This window comes from Pseudorca crassidens, chromosome 3 (assembly GCF_039906515.1).
Source record: "Pseudorca crassidens isolate mPseCra1 chromosome 3, mPseCra1.hap1, whole genome shotgun sequence".
NCBI classification, from domain to species: Eukaryota; Metazoa; Chordata; class Mammalia; order Artiodactyla; family Delphinidae; genus Pseudorca; species Pseudorca crassidens.
Window position 1 is genome coordinate 133,284,966 of NC_090298.1, and position 26,780 is coordinate 133,311,745.

The window sequence follows — 26,780 nt, forward strand, 5'->3', positions numbered from 1 at the left end:
TTGATTTTAATGAACATTTTAATGTTATGTATAACAGAACTATATTATGAATACAATGAAAACAAAGTTTTATCAATAAAAAAAATTTCAACACAAAGTGGGGAGGTAATAATTTGATGCCTATATTATAGTATTTATTTTAAAAAATATTCCCAGCTTAAGGGTGAAACAATTTTGCATTCCAAACTCTAGAATCATGATTTTCATGTGACCTTAATGCAGAATTACAGCAGGAAAACAATTTAATTAATTTCCTTTATTTGCCATTAAATCGATAAAATCTTTGACTGCTACAGGTCTCCTTTAATAATATATATATTTAACTCCTCTCTATTGGAACCATATTGCTAATGCCATATTATATACACTCAAAACCAAAACAATACTGTATAAAATCTAAAAGCCAACATTGTTGAATTCTAACATTTATATTGAAGGTCTTAATGGATTTTTACCCTTTTCAAAAATTTTTTGAAGACACCAAAAAAAAAAATAAATATTTTTCTTTTTGACTGTTCCTGACTATTACACGGTGGCTACAGGGATAAACACAGAAGGAAGCCTTGCCAAGTTATCACTGCAAAGTGTAAATAATGACTGCTAAGAACAAATAAAAATACTGGAGGTTTGTTTTTTCTTTTCTTTTAAAGGAAACCATAGAGCAGTCCTGAAAAAAATATTTTTCCGAGTTCTGCACAGGATAATTATAGCAGAAGAAATGGGAAAAGTCCCATAGCTATCACCAATTGCTTAAAGAGGTTTTGTTACAATAAAAATTTGGATAGTATAATAGCAGTATTGCTGGAACATTAGCAAAAGTATATACATTCCAGTTACCTTTGATTTAGCCATAATCACATATGTATGCCTTTTTTGGACAAAAATATATATTTTTATAAAAAACTGATCATCCAACTTTAATGATTTCATATATGGACTCAAGAGTGGTAGTAAAAGGAACAGACCCAATTGTGACAAGGCAATTCAGGGACAGAAAAATCAAGTTCTTCAGGAAAAGAAAAGTATAAAATTAGAGATTCAAACACATTTATTCAGCCCTATTCTAGTATTCCCACATATTATGATATTAAAATGGGCTCCTCAATTTATAAAGGCTTTCAGTGGTCTCACTGCCCCATTTGTGGTCTAAGTCTCATTGGGAAAAATGATTCTGACTGCCTCATCTGAAGCGCCCTTGCCTGGCCATCTGAAATACTAGATATTTTGCTTTTATAAAACAACCTTTTTGGTTCTTAATGTAGGTTTATTTTAATTAATTGATGAAAGAAAGGGGAGTTGACTAGCATTTTCCATCCCAACATCACCTATCTGCACCACTAAAAATCCTTCATTCAATCTGCTCCTTTACAATCTCTTACTTGCTAAAGTTGGCGAAATTTGCAAAGGCATCTTGCTTAGGTTGCACAGTTCCAGAAGTCATGGCTAAGTTGGGCATGCCCATTCCCATTGTGCCTGTCAGGCCCATCCCAGCAGTTGACATCCCTATGTTCATGTTCATGCCCATCATGCTCTGGTTCATCATTGGACTATTTCCAAGAGGGGCCATTCCCATGGTGCCAGTCATCAAACTGGGCATGCTCATAGGCATGGGTCCCCCCATCAGAGGGTTAGTTTGGGGCCGGACAGGAAGCATGTTCGATGGAGAACTGAGGTTTACAGCTCCGAAACTTTGGGTCATCACATTCATAGGCTGTTGCATATCTAACAGCAGAAAAGAGACAAAAGAACTTTATCACACTGAATTCTTAGATTCACAGAGCAGAAAAATAATACAATCTTCCTGACCATCAATACTTGTAAGCTCCAATAAAATTACTTTATAGTGATTTTTTTATAAGAGAAGTCAATTAACTTGTATTGTTTACTCTTGAGAAATATTCAGTGGCTGTTAGCTCTGATTTCCCCAAGATGTAGAAACAGTAAGAGTGGGCTGGCAGAAAACATCAGGCACTTTAAAACCATTCCTATAAAATCTATTACTGAATCCGACCTAACAAGTTGTCAAGAGCTACTGTGTATCAAAAACCTTAAAAAGTTTATATCCTTTGACTCCCTCTATTTTTAGAACATTATATTAAGGGAAAAAATCACAAGTAAAAAGATTTATACAAAACCATGGAGTTATTTATAATAGGAAAAAAGCTGGAAACAACTGAAATAACCAGCAAGAGAGGAAATGCACACTAATATGATGGATAACTATAAAGATCCAAAAATCACGCTTTTTTTTTGTGTGTGTGGTACGCAGGCCTCTCACTGTTGCGGCCTCTCCCGTTGCGGAGCACAGTCTCCGGACGCGCAGGCTCAGCGGCCATGGCTCACGGGCCTAGCCGCTCCACGGCATGTGGGATCTTCCCGGACCGGGGCACGAACCCGCATCCCCTGCATCGGCAGGCGGACTCTCCATCACTGTGCCACCAGGGAAGCCCCATGCTTTCTTTCTTTAAGAATATTCAACACAGAAAAAACAATAATGTTGAATATGAACTGCAAGAAACAAAATATAGACAGAATGATCTCAAGTATTAAAAATGTGGTTAGAAAAGATGGACTGTGAAGAAATATGAATTAATGGTGATTATCCCTGGATTATGGAGTTCAGATGATTTTTGTTTCTTGACATATCTGCCTATATTAAAAATTTTTTCTCAACAAATACTTTTATTTTAGTGATCAGGCTCCCCAAACTCACCACCATACAATAAATGTTAACATGTCAAGAGCAGAATACAAAGCAATTCAATGTGCCAGGAGGGATACCAGGTATTATGTGAAAACAATCTTAAGTGAATACACAGTTGCTTTCAGTACAGTTTTATTTCATGGCTTGAAGTAGTCCTGGCATAAGGGCAAAGGATTACAAATACACAAAGAAATGGGATGTCTTGCAGTAACTTACTCTGTTGTTGAATCATTGTATTGAGTGATGGCTGCTGGGGTTTGGAAGGCTGCATACCAGGTAGTAAGTTGTCTAGGCTGATGTTTACGCTGGGGTCAGACCAAGTAGAGGGCAGGGTTTTGCTGACTGACTTCTGGACCATATCTGTATTCTGATTATAGAGAGGATTAGGCTTCTGCAGCACTGTGCTAACATTTTGCAAAGGCTGGAAAATAGAAAAATGCTCTAAAAATTAAGCATCTGCTCTATAAAGATTACCAGACGGCAATTTAATCATAGTAACTCCAAATATATACTAGACTTTGTAATAAATTCTTGAAACCAATAAGAACAACAAATGTTCTACATTAAGGTCTTCAATATCCTGAATCACCAGCTTCCCATAATATTCCTCTGAAGTCCAAATCATGTTTGGGGTGGGGAAAAAACATATGTACACTAACAGTTATCCTCCCATCACCCCAAGTCTAGAAGCCACAATCCTGGGGCAACTATTAACTTCGGGTTAGTACAACTTTAAGGAAATATACAAGTGGAAATTTATTCTTACAAAATGGAATTCGGGGTATGATTTCTCATGTTAAAAAAACAAAACCATCAAAACAGCAAATTACATTCCACATAACCTGACATATCCCTGCTCCATGTATATTTCTATTGCCTAAAGCAAGCAACACTAGTGGAATTTGGTACAGTACGGACCAATACAGAAGAAAGGAGAAATTCAGGTAAAAGCAGCAGAGGTGCCTGGTAGTTACTACCAGAATAATTGTAACAAGGACAGAAAAAGGGAAATAAATACAAATAGGAAGAATAATTTAAAATGGACCAATGCAAAGACTCACAACACAGTTGCAATTAAGATTGAAAATTAGTAGATTGGCTTTATGCTTAGACCATATGAAAGAAACAGTGAACTGGCTTGAGTTTGTTCAGTTCAATTTAATGGTACTGGTATGGCTTTCATGTCCTTTTTCTTAATGTTAGGTCTAATATCTGTTATACAGATCAGTCACCTTTCTGCTTCTTTCTTCTCTTCCTTCATCCTAACACCCAAAATAGGAGATTCTACATATTAAAATGAATAATTAGCATCATAAACAAATATTCAGAATAGCCTGAGTCAAAAATAGCAAGTTCCTGATACAACTCAGACATATATTCTGCACTTGTTTGAATTTGTCTTTAATTTTTTATTTTTAGGCCGTGCAGCACAGCACATGGGATCTTGGTTCCCCAACCAGGAATCGAACCCACATGCCCTGCAGTGGAAACGCAGAGTCTTAACCACTGGGCCACCAGGGAACTCCTCTATTCCTTAATCTTAAAAACAATTTTTTAAACTATTAAATTCCAATTTATTAGTTCAATAAATTTTCAACAAGTGCCTCCTCTGTGCAAGGCATCACACTTGGCTTTGCATGGACAGCAAGAAGAGTGAGAAGGCCTTGCCCTGGAGAACCCAAATGACTATTCCAGGGTAGGGACAACAAGGTAAACTCAATGTACAAAAGTAATCTATGTGTCACTTGCTTATTTTTCTGTTTTATGCTAATCTGCCATTAGATAGTTAGAGCATCTCAAAGATTATGAATCACAGTTTCCAAGGGAGGCAGACAACTTACCTGTGATCTTGACATGGGCAAACCCAGACCTACAGTATTAGTGCTCATCATAGAGAAATTCATACTCTGGGAAGATGTCATTGTTGCCTGCGATGAGCCCATAAGATCAAATAGGTCTGAAGAATTTGAGGCAGCTGGAGGTGGGCCTAAAGCTGGTTGTGAGCTACTGACAAGCTCTACAGCTGGCTGTGAGGCACTGCTGAAGAGCTCACCACTGGCAGCAACAGGGCCTGACGGGGCTTGGTTGAAGGCACTCCAGTCACCAAAGTCTCCATTCCCACTTGCTGCTGTTACTGAGAAAGAAAAACGGGTAAGAAAGTTTCTGAAATGCACAATCTTCCAACTGAAACAAATTAGAGCTGATCTGTGTCCATCCAGATTAACATCTGCAGGTACCATCTCCATCTGGACATTATTCTTTCTCATGAATATTCCACCAGTGTTAACAAGGTGGCAAAGAAAAAAAACTTCCACATATAAAGTAAAATCCATCTCTTGGCATTGGCAGGTCTGAGGTGACACAAAGAAATGACAGAAACTAAAACTTTCCTTCAACCTAAGTTCGCATATCAAATAAGTTTCTAGCTAAACAAATATGAACTAGCCTGAGAGCCCCAAAAAACAAGAAAAAAACCTCTAAACTGGTTAAACTCTTTGCTGGGAGATCCAGAATCTTCATGCAAGGAGTAACTCAGTAAAATCAGACAGTTCAGCTCATTTTGTTCAATCATTATTTGGAAAGGTTCAAAGAGAAATCAGACTATGATTTATACCATCTCATGTAAATAAAACCCCAAATTCATTAAAAAGAAAAACCCAAAAACTCAATAAAATTAAGACTAGGATTACTAAATTTCTGTAAGAAGTTCTCACCCATTTGGCCATGCTTCCACTGACAACACAAAGGCTACAGAGAGCCATGATATATAACCTTAGTACATTGTTTACTTCAAATGGGACTGTTCAATCTATTTAAGTAAAAAGCGGGGTATAGTCTTAAGAGGGGAACTCATGCTAATATTTAAAAAAAGAAACAAAACTATCACTATGCTTCAAAGTATAATTATAACAAGTTTAAGATTTAATGCATAGAAAAGATTTAATGCATTTAATAATATAAAAATTAATAGGTTAGGGCTTCCCTGGTGGCGCAATGGTTGGGAGTCTGCCTGCAGATGTGCGGGACGTGGGTTCGTGCCCCGGTCCGGGAAGATCCCACATGCCGTGGAGCGGCTGGGCCCCTGAGCCATGGCCGCTGAGCCTGCGTGTCCGGAGCCTGTGCTCCGCAACGGGAGAGGCCATGGCAGTGAGAGGCCCGTGTACCGTGGGAAAAAAAAAAAAAATTAATAGATTAATAGACTGAAATATTTAAGAGAACGGATTTTGTATTTTACTGGCTGTGTGACCTTACTTAACCTTCTCTGTGCCTTTGTATTTTTATTTTATTTAAAGGAGAGCTTTTATTTATTTATGTGGCCACACCGTGAGGCATGCGGGATCTTAGTTCCCCAACCAGGGATCGAACCCATGCCCCTGCAGTGGAAGCATGGAGTCTTACCCACTGGACTTCCAGAGAAGTCCCCCGTGCCATACTTTTTAAAAAATCTAAGTTACGAAGACTGAATAACTTAATATATAGTAAGTGCCATTTAAGGTTTATTGTTACTTTGGATTAATTGTGAGAAGACAGAGGAGAGGCATAGCATCACACTTTCTTTCCTTTAGGTATGCCATATAAAAGTATAAGTCAAGCTTCTATAAATTCTGCATACATAATACTAACTATTTGGAACACAATAAATATAAAGGCAAGTGATACTTGCAAAAAAATTTTTTTAAACTAGGCTATACTAAGTAAACAAACCTTGCTTTAAGAAAGGGACAAACAGATAAATATGAATTAATGGAAGTTGAAAAAAGCAAAGGTGAAGAAAGAGCTACATATAAACTGTCATCTGAAAGCGAACAGTATGTAGCTCAAGTTAATTTCTTTGCACTATATGTTCACTTACAACTAGGAAATACATTTTGTCTAGCCTAAAAGGTAACCACCCACTATGATATTGTGTCTCATTATGCTAAATATCAAGAGAACAATAACATTAAGTCTTTAAAATTATATGTTCTATTACCATCTTGTAATGTAAGCACCCTCAAAAGAGAAAATAATTCACTTAGAAACCCCATGTTCTACCAACAATTTAATATAAGAACTGGGCTGATATTCATTACTTCCGGGTTTTGCTAAAATGTCTTTGATCTTCTTTACAAAAAGACTGAATTAAGAGTTTTACAATTAGTTCTATGTATTAAACAATTTAAACTAATTTAAGGAAGACTGCTGGATAAAGGTAAACTTTATGCTGATTTTCTATCTGCTTGATCTAGAAAACAGAATAAGAATGGAAACTGGGGCAAAATGTGTTGCCCCATCTGAAAACTTTATCTGAGATGATTAATCATGGGAGGAAGAGATTTCTAGTGAGGCATATATTGTTCAGCAATCATTAATCATTGTTGCAACAGTTTCAGCCCCTTGCGTAATGGTGATCAGGTTATGTTAATCACATAAGATGAAGAGATGTTATCACTTAGCAACATTAACATATTTGAATTATTTGCATAGTAGCCAACTTTATATACATAAAAACTTTGAGAATTACACAGGCAGTCTGTAAAATTAGGGCAATGTTCATTTTCCACTTTGATTTGCCTATAGCAAGGTATTAACCCTTACAAGGTATAACCACACTTCTAAAATGAAGCAGTTCATTACTCCACAATCCTGGTTTCTGGGAAATACTTGGAATTTACACAAGTGGTCCAAATAACCCAAATCACATTAAAACCTATGCGTCTTTCTTCCTAAATCCTCACTAACCTAAACTAGACGGTACTAAATATAAATTTTAATCCAATTAATGGGGATAGATGACTCTACTTGAAATGAATAATAAAACTAATTCAGTTAAATATTTCCTCCTTGCCTCACCTCATGTTTATGATTTTTATAGCTAAATTTTTTATATTATCTCTCGAACTTCAGACTGACCAAATTTTATGGAAAAAAACATTAGAAACAACCCCTTTACAACCTAAAAGACACTTAATAATGAACTCAGACCCTATTCTACACGTCTCTACAGACGTTACTCTATCCTTATAAAGAACCATGACAAGTAGCATTATTCCCAATTTTAGAAAGGTGGAGGCTCAGAGGCTTTCATAAAGTTAAATAGCTACCAAAGTATATGGCAGAGGTAGTAAGAAAAAAATATTAATAATAAGGGGGAAAAACACAAGCCCTTCACCTCAGTCCATTATGTTTAAGCCTATATTCTGCTTGGATGTTAGCTTTTTTTTTTGCCATTTTAAAAAAATTGAGGGTGTTAATTGACACATAACATTATATTAGTTTCAGGTGGACAACATAGTGATTTGATCTTTACAAATATTGTGAAATGATCACAACAAATCTAGAGTATTTTAAAATTTCTAATTTAACATGGAATGAGGAATTCTTTTTTGCCTGAGGTTCAACTGCTCACATTTAAGGATATGCCAAAATGAAATTCAGTTATTTTTCATAGAAATTCTTTTAAGATGTCTAAATTATAAAGAAATGAATTTTGGTAAGATGGTGTGCCCAACTCCAATGTCCCTGAATTTCATTCAAGAAAATCATATAAGCTAAACATAAACCATAATATTCTTGCTGCTAAAACGAGATTTATACTTATTCACACTCCCTACGCACCTACTCCCTGCCCCCCCCCGCCCCCTAAAATAAAACAAGAGTCACTTATGAGTGAGGGCAATTTTATTTAGGTGTACCTGAGTAGTCTGCAACCAGATTAATTCGTCTGGCACATTTAGGATACTGGCCCAATAAAGTACCTTTGTGAATAAATTCTTTGGGAATTGGGAATTATAAATACTACTACAAGTAGAAAATGGCCAAAAGAAGCAGATGGGGGTGGGGTGGTGAAGGGTTGTTTTGTTTTGGTAACATTTCCACTGCCCCTAGATTTCTGGCCAATCAAATCATATCGTACCTTGGGAAGGGAAATTGCTTGATGCAGCGGCTGAGCCAAAGTCAGCAAAGCCTCCAAATAAATCAGCTGATCCTCCTAGAAATTAAGTATGAGGAAAAAAAACTGTCAGAACCACAGCACAACTGATAGCACTTTTAGGAAGCCATTTTAGCACTGCACTCAAAAAATACCCAATACTAGAGCCCCAAGACCCATCATAACAGCTAGTTAGTTGATCCAGCTTTTCATGTCACCATGTTCCCTTTAAGCTACCACAGGACAGACGCTCTTACAGTATCCCTCAGTTCTATAACTAGTAATATAATAGACACTACAACTGTGGTTACAGTTACCCCTTACTCACATTTCACGAACATAATGTAGGCATGCAGTTTATCTGGCCAATTATGCTCTTTATAAGAATCTTCAATGGATGCTAAAACCTGGGTAAAATGTTGCTGGGTAATCAAATCATCACTCCACAGATTACAAATAAAAAGAGATTAAGCTACTTTTACAGTGCAGAAATCAGATAGATACCACCTTAAACAAGTGCTCAAACTTAATGTCACTAATAATCGGACAAAATAGCACTCATGGGTCTTCTAATATAAAGGGACTAAAAAAGAAATCATCACCCAAATTCTTCCCAAAAATATTTAACCTGACTCCAGTCATGAAGAATGAATCAGACAAATACAAATTGAGGGACATTCTGCAAAACAGCTCTCAAGACTCTTCAGAAAATGTCATCATAAAAGAAAAAGACTAGGACCACTCCAGATTAAAGAAGCCTAAAGAAACATGGCAAGTAAATGAAATGGGTGATCCTTGACTGGACTCTGGATATTTAAGTAAGTGCTATACTGAAATGACGTAATTGAGACACCAGGGAAATGTGAATATGGTCTATTATACAACAGTACTGTTTTACTGTTAAATTCCCCAAGTATGATAATTATATTATGATTGTGAAGGAGAATGTCCTTGTTGTAAGGAGATACACGCTGAAGTATTTTAGGGGCAAAATGTCATGATGTTTGCAATTCTCTCAAACGGTGCACAATAAACAAACAAAACCAAAAAAGAACTAGAGAGAGACAAAGAAAATGTGACAAATTTTCTGCAGTTTGACTTTTTTTTAAATAAAAGGGGAAAAAAAAAACCCCAAAACCCTTGAAGTTGATCTGCATAGTAATCAGTTTTAATAGCTATAGGAAGAAAAATGAATGCAATGATTTACGTGGACTATTTTTTCCTATTGTTTACTTGCAAATATTTGCAAAATACTTGCATTTTTAATCCTTGAAAAAAAAAACCAGTAGCTTTTTGCTACTTCCAGACTGGTGTTTTTAAAGGGGTGAGAGTCAAATCATAAGGCTGCAGATCAATCTGCATGCATAACATCACATTCTCATACAAATTTTCATTTGTAAACACTAAATAGGTACGAATATTTACTTTTATCTATAATTTGAACAGTAACATTGCTAAATTTTATATTCCACTTCTCCTCAATTCAGTTATCAATGAAACAGCAATAGTCAAAGGATATAAAACCTTAAATAGTTGTCCTTATTTTTGTCCTTAAAGATTTCACCTCTTAAGAGTCACAACCTTAGAAATTTAGAGCGGCAGTTCAATTATAGTGCTTTTACTGTTATGTGAACATTATATAGGTTACATCACAGCTGCTTAGCCTGCAGTGCTTAGAAACTAGCCAGGTGGGACTGGAACATCTGGGCTGCACTCAAATACCACCAGGGACAGCTTCCAACATCTGGTGCCATTTCTGAATTGTCTTATCGCTGCAAGACATTCTGTCCCATCTGCTACACTCAACTGGGTTAATTAAACTAGAACCATCTCCCCTTCTTAATAAATAGCCAGCAGTAATAAAAGGAACAAATCAGTTTCTGACACAGGTGAACTTGGTATTTCTTTTTAATGCACATTTACTGTAGTCAACTATCAGCAGGCCTAACAAATTCCTTATTCCTTCACCTCATTACAGATGCACATATTCACATATATACTCACTCACCGTGAACTAACTTCCACCAAGGCCAAGGTTCTCTACTCCTAGCAACAACTACAGCTTATATGTCTGCTTTTGCTTTATCCAAAGGAAAATATCACAGTGATTTTTCTCTTCTTTAAAGGTACATATGTCATAATAAATGTGACAACAGGTACAAAAGATCAATGAGCTATATTTTTAAACTATATAAACAAGCACATATATTAATAAAATCTAGCAGGGAAATCAATGGTGTGAACAGTTGCTGCTTAATATTCATAAGTATGTCTTCTGTAATATTCCTTCATGTTAAAAATATTGATCAAAGTATACTGTTAGGTAACAGAATGATAGTTCATCTTTTATTATAACATTAAGGGATTTGAAAATAGGGGATTATTTTCATTTTCTTCATCCAAGCAGTGAATAAACATCAATATGTAATTTATTATGCCAAATGAGTTCGGAATTTTCAAATCTTATCCAGTCTGGGCTACAAAGAAAATTCATGCTGTGGAGTATAGCACTGAATACTGTGAATCACATCTTCAAACTGGGTGACATATTTTATTTTTGTCCTATCCTGAATTTAACATTTCAAATAATTATTTTGTTATTCTATTGCTCTACATTCTAACACCTAAGCTAAAATTATACTATGTTCATAACTTGTCTATAGCAAATATTATTCTTTCCATCCACACTGCAGGGAGTTTAATTTCAAACATGACTAATTTAAGAACACTGGAGGTAAAAGAGTGGAAACACACATAAGAATTTAACAAATAGAAGCCACCTTTCCTTGAAAAGGATTTAACTTTTCTCCATCTTCTGAAGTGCCACAGATTATACTTCTACTGTGTTTTACATAATGTGATCCTCAACTTTGGAAACTATCTCAGAAATTAAAAATCTCTTATTTCATTTAGGAAAAGTTTCTCCCTCCTAGGAGGGACTATCCAAACCTATATGCATGATGTTATTCATACCAATGCCTTAAATTTAACAGACATTTTCTATACTTAAGCATTTTTCCCAGGTAACTTCTATCTAAGGGAATTTAAGCAAGAGTCTACCAAAAATTGCTGCATGTGGAAGACTGCTAAATTTCACAATAAGAGCTATCCTTCAAGATTCCCACATGAGAGGTGTCATTATAAATGAACCATTTCCATCTGCCTTTTCAGGGAAGCAAGGAGGTTATTTACAATCACCAGCTGGGAACATGTATTTTCCAAAGCAACACTGTGAACAGGAAAAATATAGTTGAACTAGACAGTGCTTTAACTATAAATGGAAATATTCTTTAATGAAGAATTTAATCTAGATTACGTTATGAAAACTTTTGCACAAGGAGTTCTAATAAATACAAAATTAATAGAAATGACAAAAAATTGTAAATATATGATGAAGAACTAATATAAATAAGTTTTTAAAAAATCGATAAGGATAAACAACCCCAATTTAAAAAAAAAGGACAAAGGACATGAATAGACAAGTTACAACTAGCAATATAAAACCATGAAAAGTTTCAAAGTCAGTCATCAAACACATGCAAAATAGAATGAAATATTTTCTCCTTACCAAAATGGAAGATTTTGAAAGATGCTACTTCACTACTTTATAACAGAGAGAAGTTTGGAAACAAATCAAAACCTAATGTCCAAAAAATAAGAGGCTGACTGGTCAAGTAAATTACAGCATATTTACATAATGTTAAGATTATAAAGCAATTAAAAGGTCTGTAAAATACCAACTATAATAAGGAAATGGTCATGAGATTTTAGATGAAAAAGAGTTTACAAAAAAATATAATAACAATAAAATCTTTATCTAGAAGCCTGAAAAAGATTTGCAACATAATAAATGCTTTATTTACAATGCTTGGTGTCAGTTTATTTATCTCTTGTAAAAATAAAATACAGTGTGTGTGAGTTGTGGAAAAAAAATAAATAAATAAATGCTTAAATAAAATATATTGACTGATTATATAGAAAATGTTTAAAGAAAGACTATTCACCAAAATTATTAATAGTTAACTTTATGCACCTAAGTTACGGTGAATTACTTTTTTTCCATAAAATTTCTAAAATGAGCACACACTACTTTTATATTAGTGAAAACAGAATATGGTAAAACATTTCATTCTTAGTAAACTTAGGTTAAACTAGAGACAACGCCCATGAAAATTCTAATATGTAAGTTGGGTTGTAATAACCAGTAACTTGGCTATAACAAGGTGGTTCACATCCATGTAAATATCCTCAACTAACTTTAGTGATAACGGAGTACAAGGCAACAGGTTCAAATGTAAATGTAATGAACATTTTGGATTTTATACACGTTAATCTTAAAAGATATTTTTTAACAACCAAAAAATCAAAAGATATTGCAAGCCTTGTAAAGTCTTTATATTTTCTCTTCAACCTCATTCATTGTACTAGAAACAACTTATGTAGTAGTATGTTAATCAAGATCTGAATTCCTCAATTACAAAAGGGACAAAAGGAGACAACGGAAACTCTGAAGACGAGATATACTAAAAATGAAATGGAATGGTTCTTGGCATTATATTTGTAACTGGCTTATTTTCTAAATACATTATTATTCATTTAAAAAATGTTTACTTAGAGACATACTATGTATAAATGTCACCAAAATATCATTTGAGTACAGATTTTAAAAGAACATCACCAGAGTGGGACATTTATCATCAGAGTCTCAAGAAAATCTTGATGTATGGGTTTCACATGTGTACTTTTAAACTTGGTTGATATTCCACAATGATTTTACCACATATACTTCTGAAGATGCTAACAAAAAGGATGAAATAACACATAAAAAAAGAAAATCTGAGCATTTTCTCCAAGGAGACATTTATCTGGTGAATGGTACAGAAGCTGTATCTGCTTAGGTTTACAGTTCATGTCCATATTACTTGCATGACAGCAGTATTATAAATATAGGCACATATTGGAAATGACACCCAAATGGCATACCAAATAGCAATGCTGATATGGTAGATTCTTAGACTTTCTTACATGTAGGTGCTAAAGATTTAACATCCAATTTTTTTTTCCACTGCTGAATTCAATTTAAAATATATTACTACTAAAATATTTAAATAGAAATTCATAGTAATGAAATTCATCTTACTGATTGGAGGGGGTTCTACACAAAGTGGTTAAACTGTTTCAAACAGGAGTGAACTTTAAAAAATAATTATGGGGACTTCCCTGGTGGTGCAGTGGTTAAGAATTCTCCTGCCAATGCAGGGGACACGGGTTCGAGCCCTGATCCAGAAGGATCCCACATGCCGCGGAGCAACTAAGCCCATGTGCCACAACTACTGAGCCTGCACTCTAGAGCCCACAAGCCACAACTACTGAGCCCTGTGCCACAACTACTAAAGCCCGCACGTCCAGAGTCCGTGTGCCCCGCAACAAGAGAAGCCACCTTAAACGAGAATGCAACGAGAAGCCCGCACACCTCAACAAGGAGCAGCCCCCTCTCGTGGCAACAAGAGAAAGCCCGCGCACAGCAACGAAGACCCAACGCAGCCAAAAAAAAAAAAAAAAATTAATTAAAAAAAAAGAGTGACCGTGATAATAAACAGTGAACAATTAAAAAAAAATTTATGATGTCAACCCATTTTCGGTTGGTTTTTAGAAATTATTAAGATAAAAACATTAAGGCAAGAAATATTCCAAATTTCATTCAGACTTTGTCTCAATTACTGTATTAATATTAATTGCTACTTCTATTTAATTAGCCAATCTACTGCTTGCACTAGAGAAGAAAAACCACTCAAAGGTTTCTTGCCAAGCAAAGGAAGCATGCTGGTATTTAATAATTCTCTCTGTTCAAAGCAATCTGGCTAACACCAAGGAAAAAAGTTAGATTCACTCATCTGACCTTCCTAGTTAATTCTTCTCTGATTGCTCCATTAAAAATTTTCACAGATGCATGAAAAGGGCTCTTTAATATTTCATACCAGGAAATCCAAAATAGTTGATATTCTGTGACACTAAGTCTGTATTATATGACTACATGCTAACTACCAGTTAATACTACTATGAAAATCTTCAATGTACAAAAAGACAGCACATAAATTGTTAAACAACTAATGTAGTTGTTTGCAAACTTGGGCATGACAGTTCAATAGAGTTTAAGGAATAATTTTACGTAGTTACATTTACAGAAAAAAGGGAGTGGGAACTGAAGAATCTCAGAAATTGGATTGAACCAGACACCCGAGTAAGTTCACACCTAGTCTAAGAATTAATTTTATGATAGTAGGCAAGGACAGGGAGAAAATAATAGGAGACTTTAATCATATGTACTAAACTATCAGTGAGAAGTAATTTTCATCATAAACACTAATGTAAATTTTAAAACAATTCAATTTTGAAAAATTATTACACACAACTAGAAACAACAGATTTACTTTGACATTATTTCTATGCCAATCTCGCCAGTTACATTTTAATGTGAAATGAACTTTAAACATAAGTTTTATTTCTTAAGCTGTTTTGACTTGCAGTACAGTTTATTACGACTCCATAATCATCAAATGCAACCTAAAATAATCAATTTTCTTGAAAACAATTTATAGGGAATTACTCAAAAAAATCTAGCACATACTGGACATCAAACTGAAGAAACCATTAATCTTCTCTGTGAGAAAATCTTGGTAAATGGACTATTCTTTTGCTGCAGCCCTCTTTAAAATATGTCACACTTTCACAGAATGCCCCTTTCCTCCAAAGCACTCTGTATGTTTGTAACTAGGTATTTGTGACTCTTTGGTTAATGATTACTTCCTCCACTTGACCTTACCGTGAGGGCAAGAACTGTTTTACTAAGCATTATACTGCAAGCACCCAGGCCAGTGTCTGGTTCGATAAATGTTTAGTGAATAAATGAATGAAAAGTTTAAATGAACTCTAGGCGTGGGTAGTTTGACAGCCAGAATTAAGATTTATGGAAAGACAGTGAAATGGGCAGAGCAGTCCATTTTGCTTATAGAAAAAGCAAAGGGACCCCAAATACTCAGTGCTAAAGAAATTGAGAGAGATTACTGAATTACCAGTCAAATATTTAAGTGCTCACCTTCCTTATTTAAGGCAATTAAACACTTCCTCCCAAATAATGCTCAAAGTGAATTAATTTCACATTAAAAATAAATCTAATGCAAAAAATTTTTTTTTAAATTTTCATTCCATCTTTTATTTGCCATTAAAAAAAATTACTCTGAAACCAAGAATACTATTGATAAAAAGAAAAAGCCAATATGGAAGCTTACCTGTTGATTGGCTGGTGCCATCAAACAGATCAACAAGGTCACCAGATGACTTACTGCTAGGCACTGAAGTCTGAAAACACACACAGAACTAAATAAGCTTAGAAAACATATTTCTACTATTTTTTTTAAAAAAATCTGCTCTACTCATCTTTAATTCCCAACTGAGACACAAATACCTGTAATTATCTTAATAAAGGTAGATTTCCTTTTCTGAAAAAAGAGAAGTGACCTTGAATCCTTATGGAGAGATAGTATTTTTAAATGCCTACCATTGTAAAAGTCCCTAACATCCACACTCCTCTTTTCCCTAACTCACTTCTTTTCGGAGATCAGACAAGATTAGGCATGTCCACTACTCCTGGGTTACTTTCTCATTTCGTACTGCATTTCACTCTGAAAAAACATACCTTCCAGATCCCACTCAAATCTTAACACAGAATCACTTGAGAAGCATTAAAGAAATATATACGCCCAGCTCCATCACAACATACTGAATCATAATTGCCCAGGTTGGGATCTTGGTCTGTACAGTCTTAGAAAGCTCCTTTAAGTAATTCCAATGCATAAGAAGGTCTGAGATCTACTGGACTGGAGGCCAACATCCTATCTAGCTCAGGTCAGTATAATTCTATGTTGGTCTGATATACCTTGACATCTGCTTTATATTTAGTTCCCAAACTAAACTGTGGGGCTGGAGTTGTAATATGATTTTTCTCCTATACATAGTTCTAAGTACCCTAATGCATAGGTCCTCAATGTTCAATACATACATGTTAAATTAGAACAGAAGTGCTAGGCAACAGGAAAACACTGTAAATTCCTAGGCATGTTAATTTGAGCTTTGAAGATTAAAACACTATATACTGTGGTTCAAAAAGGCCTTGAGGTTGAAAGAGATCTGAAGCAGCTGAGTAACTTGCTGAGAACTTCAGAGTTCTATGCATTTTTTTTGGTAATAAAAACAAAGTCAAAAAGCTTACACTATAAATTTAAAGTATTTATGGCAGGGACATACATTCAGGCTGTACTACATATTGATACTTAAAATCCTTTTAAGATATAAAAGTCTCAGTTTACTGTTAAAAAAAATTATACAGGTTGGATGATTTTCCCCATGCAACCATAAATGAACTCTTCATATAACAGCCATCATGTATTATTTGGGTGTTAATTATGACTATCTACCAGATCTTAGACAGTCATCAGTAAGCAACTGTATCCACAGCAGGGGAAAACTAAGACCACAAGGAAATAACACATCCATTTCCCCCTTTTAACTACAACTAAAGTTGAGTTGTAATTTTGAGGTTTTCCTCAAAACTAAAAAGAGCACAATATGGGTGAAATTATACACCAGAAGATATGTGGGAAAACTTGACACAGTTCTTGACACTAAGTAGGACTAGCTTTATTTTTAGAGTCACCTGCAATTTGCAAGATACATTAGAAAAATATTTTCCCTAGCTTTCAGCTACATTTGATGCAAAGATACAAGCTAGGTGAATACTAGTGGGGGGAGAGTAACAAAACAACTATTGAGGCTTTCAGGGCAAACCTCCCTCTTAGGCAGATTTCTGTCCAAAAGACTAGCTTGCAGCCAGGTATCTATCAATCAGGTGGATTTCATTTCTGTGCGGAATAAAAAGTGAAGACAGTTACAAGAATTAGTGCTGCTACTAATCAATACTGACCACAGGGCAAATAAACCTCCTTTTCAGAGGAACGATCTCTGTATTAAACAAGACCAGTTCCGCTATATAACTACTTGTCATATATACAAGTGGTCATTTCTTACAATTTCCAAACACTACCATGTTTTCCTTAGTGAATCTCACACTTGGTACCAGTGGTGGTGTCTAGAAGGAAACAGATGCACTACATTCTGATTCACAGCCTTTCCCAAATGAACCAAGAGTGTTATTACTATTTTCATAGAAAGTACATAGATAATCATTCAGCAATTGGACAGGTTTCTTCCTCCAAAGAGATTTCTTATTATTAATGACTAATACATGCCAGATGATCTATAATTAATATGATTACCTAGAAATGCCTGAGACTACTAATGCAGTAATTCTAAAAGTAATTTATAAGAATAAAACTGTGTATAATGTGTAAACTCGTGCCATTCCCACCTTAACTGAAGACTGAGGTGTATGAGCTGAAGCATTCTGATCTGGACTTGCTTTGTCCCCTGTGTAATGTGCTGCTGCTCCAAGATCAATGGTTTTGGAAGGATTTGCTGTGCGCTTGTGTCTTGTGGTGGTGGTCTCTGTGGCCTGTGTGATATGGATATGTTTTGTCGTCACAGTCTCCTCTTCATCTTTGAATTCACCTTTGGGAGATCTGCCTCTTCTTGCTTTCTTTTCCTCATCACTGTCACTAAAAGATATTAAAAAAGAAGGAAAATAATAAGACTAGGGATTACTTTAAAATGGAGCCCTCAGTGATTTGAGCTAAAGAATTTCAAATGTAGTAACTCCAAAATTCCATACTTTGACTATTTGACAGGGATCAAGAGAATGTTATCTAAGCTATCTGAATAATCATATGTATGCACTGGGGAGCGGAAGTGGGAACCCATCAAATTCCCCAGGTAAGTCTAAAACACTGCTACAAAAAAGTATTTACATAAATGTGTACAAATAAAAAAGCCTGAAATAATTCAAGTGCTTATTTATTCTAGATTTAAAGCTTAATTAAAAAATAAAATAGCAGGGTTATTCTCATATCAGAATCAATTGATTAGAGTCTAGGAGCTCAAATAGCTGCATTTGATAACCATTTTCTTGAAATGGACTGTGCAACAACTACAATTCCATTTATATAACATGATTCTGTCACTGACTCTCCTATACTAATGCAAATATATAATACTATAATTTCGATGGATATCTTTTAAATATTATCCTATCTGCATTCAAATGATTAAACTCTCATCTGTAAATGCAGAAAAATGAGGTAATGCACTTTACAAGAACTGTGCTCTATTTTACTATATAGAATCGCGAGATCAAACTTTCACAAAACTAAGAAAACTGCTTCACAGAAAATTTAAATATATTTAAAATATTTTAAAAGAATTCCTTTTCAGGCACATTCAAAGATTTTTTCTTCTTCTTAACATGCGAAAGGAAAAAAATACAGAACGAGTAAAAGAACTGTGTTTTTCATATGCCCCAAATTAAATATGTCAGTACTAGTGTGCTCTCCAGTAATGACGCATTGGGTTTTTTTTTCTGGTGCAAGTAGGACAGAGAGAGAAATTGCCTGAAATACATTCCATTACCTATTATTTCTTAATTTCAGAGTAGGTGGTTTAAATTATAAATATTCTGAAGTAAAATACTTAAAATTCTCCTTAAAACTATGACTATTATTACTGATGCAATTTAACTCGGACTAATCTAAAGCAATTTCTACTTAAATATAAATCAATTTGGAACCTGTATAAATCAAGAATCAAGAAGAATGGCTTCCCACACTGAGCAAAGGGGTTAAACGTATTTTTATCTATAAACATTTTAGGGAATCTACAAGTTCTGATCAAGTGTTCAAAACCCCTTGTCACTTACTAATTTCTCAGCAACAAATGACCTAAAAATTACCACCATCAGTCCTATATCTAAGACTGAAACTTCTTACCTTTCTGATGTCCAATTTGATTATAGTGCAAGGTAATTTCTTTACAAGGTGAGAATATAAACCTTACTAGCACACAATGAAATGAAAGCTTCAGATATGATCAGTGTTCAAGAATTCCTGAATCTAATAATGAGCTATTAAGTCTAAAATTCTGATAACATGCCAGATAGGTCCCATGCAACTTTGTCTAAAAATCTATTCTTCTCTCACATATACTCCAAGATGTAAGTCCCTGGTTTGCTCTTTAGTTACTAAAACAAATAACATACACTACATTTTCACTCTTTTAAACCTGAATATATAAAAGATTTAGGAACTCTAGCAGATCCTGTCTTAGAGGCAAATGTAGAAAAGAAAAAATCAAGGAAGAAACAGAAAAAAAGAATAGGAAGACAAAGCAAGTAAAGAAAAATTGTGGGTGGAGGGCAAAGAAGAGAAAACAAAACAAGAAGGTACATAGTTAGATTTCTAACCAGCCTACCTACCTGATTCCCATACTTCTTCAGGAAATAGCAACAGAATATGTGGCCACTATGTTTTCTAAGTCAAACCAAAAGTGTGAACACAAAGGCCACAAGAACATTAAAGAGGGAAAAACAGCACAGAGTATTTGAGGTAGGCATCGTTTTCCATAGTTTAGTTATTTATTATTACCATATGCATACACCTTCAGTATAAAAGAGCTAGAAATATAGTTGTAAAATATATTCAAAGTATTAAAAATAAATTCTGGTTCTTCAAAGGTCATATTCCAGAAACAGACAGGAATTCCACAGATTTAATAAATATGGAAACGTAATGAGAAGACACTAAAATATTTTAGAATCTGAATAGTTTCAAAATTATTATTTTTATTTCTTTTTAATGACCCCTAAATCTGAACTGTTAAGATTTTTTAAGAAGAGAAAAAGAGATGGTACTTAGTTACAAGAACTCACTTGAAGTTTTGGTCGCATCTCTGCGTTACTTTAGGCAAGTTCCACACAGCCTGACTGGGCTTCAGTTCTTACTCCCCAAAAATAATGGTAAAATCCTTGCTCTAGACTATCTAATAGAGATACAGTGAGGCACAAATGACAAAGATCTTATAAAACTTGCTTTGCACATTAAGTGCTACATATATTGCCCTTATAACTGGCAGAAAAACTAGTTAATAGCTATATTGGTAGGTAAGAAAAAGTGAATGCTAAAAGGTTCCTAGTACTGTTCTATGTAAAACTAAATACAAATACCCCACCATTAGAAAATGTAATCTATGAAAATACAGGTCATACTCGAAAACATTTTAGTCCAAATATCCATCTGGAGTTTTTTTTTTCTGGTATAAACTGACACAGAATCTTAATGAAATGTCACAGGAAGAATTTTCAAACCCCTAACTTTTGTTTAAATCTAATAAAATAATAAACTTCATTATCCCTCAGCAATACCTTAGATCCCTGGATCATCAGATGCCCAATTGCAAAATAAGCTATTCAAGTTCTTACTGGGAAAAAAAATTCCAATAAATGGCCTGAATAAAAACATACAGGAAATGTGATCAATTTTAGAAATAAAGGGACACAGACAAGGAAAGTGTGTCAATACTAAATGCAAATGTCTGACACAGCATCTTATAAACAGCTGCACTGTATATATGTGTGTGTAAATACACACACACACTATATATATATATGTATAAATCAGCAGCAAATATACTAAAAATGGAACAATACAGTGAAAATTCGCATGACCTGGGAATTCCCTGGCGGTCCAGTGGTTAGGACTTGGCATTTTCACTGCCATGGTCTCGGTTCAATCCCTCGTCAGGGAACTAGATTAGCCTGCCCCCATGCAAGGCTGACATGCAAATTCATGAATTTTTCCATATTTTTGCACAAGGCATTTTTAGGGGAGTGAAACTACTCTGTATGGTTCTGTAATGGTGGATACTATGCATTTGTCAACTATACAACACAGTAAACCCTAATGCAAACTGAAGAGTTTAGTTAATAATATTGGTTATCAATTGTTAATAAATGTACCACACTAATGCAAGATGTTAATAACAGGAGAAACCGTGTGTGTGTGCATGCATTCTTGCACTTGGAGAGGTGGGGTTATGCAGCAACTCCCTGTACTTTATGCACAATTTTTCTGTGAAGCTAAAATTGCTCTAAAAAATAAATTAAAGAAACAAACAAATAAAGCTGAATTTCAGATAATGCCAACACCCAAAACAAATAAAAAAACCCAAGACCCAGCTGTGTCAATTTAGTTCCCTTTCCAAGAGACCCAGGAGACAAAGTGTTAATAATACCTGCATCTTTCTGGAGAGTCTTCTCTATCTTTCCTCCGGAACTTGCTGATGGTGTCGTCAATTGTGCTTCCAATTTTATCACTCAGTTCACCTAATTTATCACTGAATGGAAAAGCACTCTTGCTTTTATCCCAGTCCTCATCCCATTTTGATTTAGGCTCAGGATCATATCGTTCACCTATATAAAGCATTAAAAAAAGAAGCAACTCTAAGGACATTAAATTCAAAAGGTGTCTATAGTCCTTATTTCTGAAACTTTTCCTCATAATAAAATAGTTTTCAAAGGAAAACAGAAAGCTCCCGCAGTGCTGAATCAACACAACTGCAGCAAGGCACAGCATGTAGTGCCAGTCATTAAGTGGCAGGAATGCAGATTCAAAAGCTTTTGTTTATGAAAACTAACACAACCTTAATGCACAGCACAGCATATCAGGAAGTTCTTAAGGGCTGCTGAAAGGAGTAGAGGAAAACACAAAAACCAACACGAGCTATATAAGCAAAAGAGAAATGGAAATCTTTTGTTTTCACAAAAGTCACTTAATGCATTATATTTCATTCCCATTTCTTAATGGTTTTTCAATTATTAGAAAAGCACTGGACAGCAACAATCTCTTACAAAACACAAACTACAGGAAACACTACTCTGAATGCTACATATCCCAATATACTGTAAAGACTCATAACTGTCATTCTTTACCATCAAACTAGAAAAATAAATGTAATTCATGGCATGGGAAAGCATCCTTCAATTATTTTAAAAAGAAAAGAATATTCTAACTACCAAAAACTATACAGACTAGAATCATGAAATATGCTCAGGCAGTTCAGAACAGTGATGATCTATTCAAACACGAAGTCCAAACATTATGCGGGGACTGGCAAAACCTAGGTTGCCTCTGTGTGAATTTGATAATGGAGATAGTAGATCACTGGCAGTGAAAAAAAGCCCCAAAATGTCAAGATTTGTTTTAGTCCTTGACTTTGAGGGCCTAAAGAAGAGACAAGAATTACAGGCGCTAAATGGACCCTCTTCCATTTTCATGTCCAAACTCAACAAAAGAGGCAAGAGTACAAGGTGCAGAAAAATCATGCGTGGTTAAAAAGAAGACCGAAAATTAAGGCAGGGTGCAGAGAAAAAGGAAGACCAATGAGAAACAGCAAAATAATCAAAAGGTGGATAACTGAGCTTTTGTTTAAACTTTGGTTAACAAGTTCTGATGGCATACATGCCCTTTGGAGATCGAACAAAACCATTTTGCTGAATTACTCAGTAAAACTGCAAAGCCAAAATTTTCTGTGAGAGTTTGAGGATTTAAAAATACGTCTACTAAATCTGAAAGTGACCACCAACTTAAAGAGAACATGAAAAAAATGTTTTCTAGACAAAATTTAAGCCAGGATGGTATTATAAAAATGAATGGCTCTCCAACAATGTATATGTACACTTCAATAACAATGTGATGAACTAGACTTTGAAAAGAAACAAATTTACAGGATAAATGAAAGCAGGTGAAAACTAAATTAGCACGGTAGACATCATACTAAATGAGTGCCAGAGATACTGGATATTGGCAAAACATTATCTAATGTCAAAATAAAAAGCATGTAAAATAGTTAAAGTTGATTAAGTCTCTGAATAATATATATAACATTAAAAATAATTTATAAAAGAAGGCAATGCACAGGACATTCAGCTCTATCTCTAATGCAGATGATGTAATTAGTTCACTCTAAGTCTAAAAACTTACTCAATTGTCTAAATTTATCTAATTATATATTGTGCTGATTAAAAAAAGGACTACTAGCAAGTAGAATGAGGAAAGGAGTGGCAAACAGCTCTTTCTACTCAAAAACACATTAAACTGCTAAAGCTACTTTGAAAAATCTAAAGAATAAAATATTTACTTGGGTAAATAATTGAAAGACTTCTTACTCCCCTAAACAAATAAAAACTCCAAAACATATTTTTGTGATTTATTTAAGAGAAACATTTGTGCCCAATTCAAGAACTGACTTAAATGTGATATGGGACATTAAAAAAAGGAATTTTTCTGCTGTTAGAAACATTAACCAATTAAGTGCAGTATTTTTAATTTGAGGGCAAGAAAGCAGAGGAGAAAAGGAGCGAAGACATTTTATAGATACTCGCAAGGTAAGAAATAGAAAATTTTTACACAGTTACAATGAAGGAGTTACGAGATCTCAGTCTAATTCAAATATAAACAAACTTAGAATATAGTTGGGGGGCAGTTAGAGATCCCCAATATGCAGCTGCTAAGTATACGTGGCATTGGCCTGTCTGTGTATATACAAAATGACAAGGGACTGTCAGTGTTCAGAGAAGACAGAACGAGTCCAAAGGAACATGAAAGAGAGTTCTTATTTTCTGTATCTGTTTCAAGCACCTGCCTAGTGATCTATTTTAGGAAAGCCATATTATTACATTAAAAATAAACATGAGAGATGAATGTTCTAGCTGTTCTTAAATATGTTAGGAACAATACAGTGTAGGCCTAGATGAAAAACTGATGGTATTGTCAGTTACCTTTTTCTACATCAAATTAATGCAGTGCTTAATTAAGGGAACAGACTCAGGATGGACTAAACTGTAGCTCTATTTTTGGCCAAAAATAGAACTAAACTGGTTTTGAATTAGGAGGATGAATCTCTTCATCAAACTTTTTTTTTAATGCTCTACATGGTAAGTTACAGAAATCCTTTTTTTTCTTAGAATGGGAACCCCAAGAGGAAAGGGCATATATCTATTTTATTCTCTGTATGTCAACTCAAAGTTTCGTCATTCAATAATGCTTAATGGTTAAAATCATATTCTTGAAACACAAAAGTAAAAAATAGAAAGATTCCTAAGATCCACAGGAGCCAAAATGAGTATTACATATATCTCAGTATTGTATGTATTCAAAATAGCATTTTTGTCTCCTGTATTTCAATGATTCTTAAAATACACCCAAGAAGCTAAACTGATGCTTAGGTGCCAGTCTGTCTTTGATACTCACTGTATCTGAATCCTCCAACACTGTCTGAGGAAACCCCAACATATTTGTCTTTGTTCTTCTTTGCTTTCTTTCGCTCTTCACGAAGCCTGTCATCATCCTGGGCAAATTCAACCAATTCTTTCACCTTCTGGCGAATATTTATACCTTGATCCTTGCCATGCTCATCTGTGAGGATGGTAAGGGAGAAACAAAACCTTAAGAATTCAGTTAATATGTATCAAACTCTTTAACACACACAAAAAAGACATGAAAATTTCAACACAAGAAACCAAGTTCAATATTTTAAAGTGAATAAAAAGAGGCAAATTGTGTTACTGAATTTTGTCATTTCCTCATCAAATCCTAAGTCTTGAGATGCAATTTTGGCTTATAAGAGAGTGCAAAGATGAACTAAAAAGGACCACAGATAACAGTTCTATGCAAAATCAATTAAAGATCCACTAAAAAGGATTACTAACAATAACCATACAAAATGGACTAATATCCAAAAATGTTATTTTCTTTTTCTATGGTATTTTAACAAAACAAAACGAAACGTATATTTTAATGACTGAAAAGCACCCAAACGCCTTCGTCTCCCCAATACAAGTTTGGAAACACTAATTACCAGGATTTAGTGTAGCTGAAAAACTGAATTTTTAAAATGCTTTCAACTGGGGTATGCTACAAAATGAAATGTGGTTCATTCTGTATCCTCTTTCACATTCAAAACACACTCTGGCCTTGCTGCCTTTGCACAGTAAATATTATTTGGTGGGAGGAAAAAAAACCCCCAGCTTCAAACAGATGTGTGTGTTTTGGAGCTCTAACCTTTTCTTCCCATATGATTAAAGCTATTCCTTTATGGACACCACAGGGGACCAGTCTCTAGTGCATATTTTAATATAAACCCGAACACTCATGTTGTGTTGGTTCTGTTGTTATTAGCCAGTATTTTCTGCAAGTTCTTGTCTTCACTAATTAATACTCTAGGGCCCCACGTCTTGGATTCTGCACTCGTCACACAACCAGCAACAGTCACATTCTAATTAGAGCGGAGAAGCTTCTAAGCTGGTTCAGGTGACTGACAACTCCAACTACTGTTTTAATTTGCTTATAGGTTTTTCCATTGCTCACCTACAAAGTGGTAATTTTCCAGGGATCGCAAATCATAAATGTGTTCTCTGGCACTTGTAACAACACGCTCTGATCCATTCCTTATGAGGTAAGCTAGGAGCAGCAATGACTGTAAAAATACAAAGCACCAAATGAGATTTAATGAAATAAATTCTGGTAGAGCTCTGGTAAATGGCTAAAAAAAAAAAATTCTAACATTAGCAAATAAATAATCTTTGTGTGCGTATGTGTATGTGGGTTCTTTACCTTACATTAGACTTTAAAAGTACCTTTAAAAACTCTTATCATCAATTTAAAGTTCCTCTTATACCAAGCGTACTAAGTAATTATAAACTGTCCACTGGATACACGTGTCAAAAGATTAAAAAAAAACTTAGATGTTAAATATCTGAATGTATGATATAAATGAACACTAAGCTTTTTAGAAAGCTGGTTCAGTTTTAGTGTTAGAAGCATCAGTTTAAAGAGAACAATTATTTGGTAATTACATGACCTCACAGCATTTTTCCTCAGATAAAATTTAATTTGGGAGGTTTATGATGTGGCTTTTGTTTAAAAAACTTGCTGCTTGCTTTGGAAAATATAGATATTTTCTGCTAAAAAGGTGATTTATGCTGACACGTAAAAAAAAAGAATCAAAGGAAAAAAAAACTCGCTGCCAACAAATATGAGAAAAGAATGTTTACGGGATTTCTTTTTGAAGTGATGAAAATGTTCTGGTTTAGACATTAGTAACTACTACACAACTTTGTGAATGCACTAAAAACCAATGAATTATGAATTCTGAACTTAACTTTGT

At 34.6% G+C, this 26,780-nt stretch overlaps 1 protein-coding gene and 1 pseudogene across 4 annotated transcripts in view; one reads left to right on the plus strand and one right to left on the minus strand.

Annotated features, from left to right (window-relative positions):
- Positions 1-26,780, minus strand: part of CLINT1 (clathrin interactor 1) — a 64,779-nt gene continuing 37,999 nt past the window's right edge. For 2 of the 4 annotated variants that reach the window (XM_067732407.1, XM_067732405.1), the window contains 9 exons: positions 25,982-26,090; positions 24,866-25,030; positions 21,849-22,026; positions 18,040-18,286; positions 15,905-15,974; positions 8,601-8,675; positions 4,546-4,838; positions 2,921-3,125; positions 1-1,722 (listed from right to left, as the gene is read on the minus strand). In XM_067732407.1, coding sequence (XP_067588508.1) covers positions 1,376-1,722; positions 2,921-3,125; positions 4,546-4,838; positions 8,601-8,675; positions 15,905-15,974; positions 18,040-18,286; positions 21,849-22,026; positions 24,866-25,030; positions 25,982-26,090 — 1,689 coding nt within the window. In that variant the 3' untranslated portion in view covers positions 1-1,375. The remainder of the gene's footprint in view (positions 1,723-2,920; positions 3,126-4,545; positions 4,839-8,600; positions 8,676-15,904; positions 15,975-18,039; positions 18,287-21,848; positions 22,027-24,865; positions 25,031-25,981; positions 26,091-26,780) is intronic. The other 2 variants (XM_067732406.1, XM_067732408.1) reach the window with 2 other exon arrangements.
- Positions 21,223-21,423, plus strand: LOC137222855 (U6 spliceosomal RNA; annotated as a pseudogene).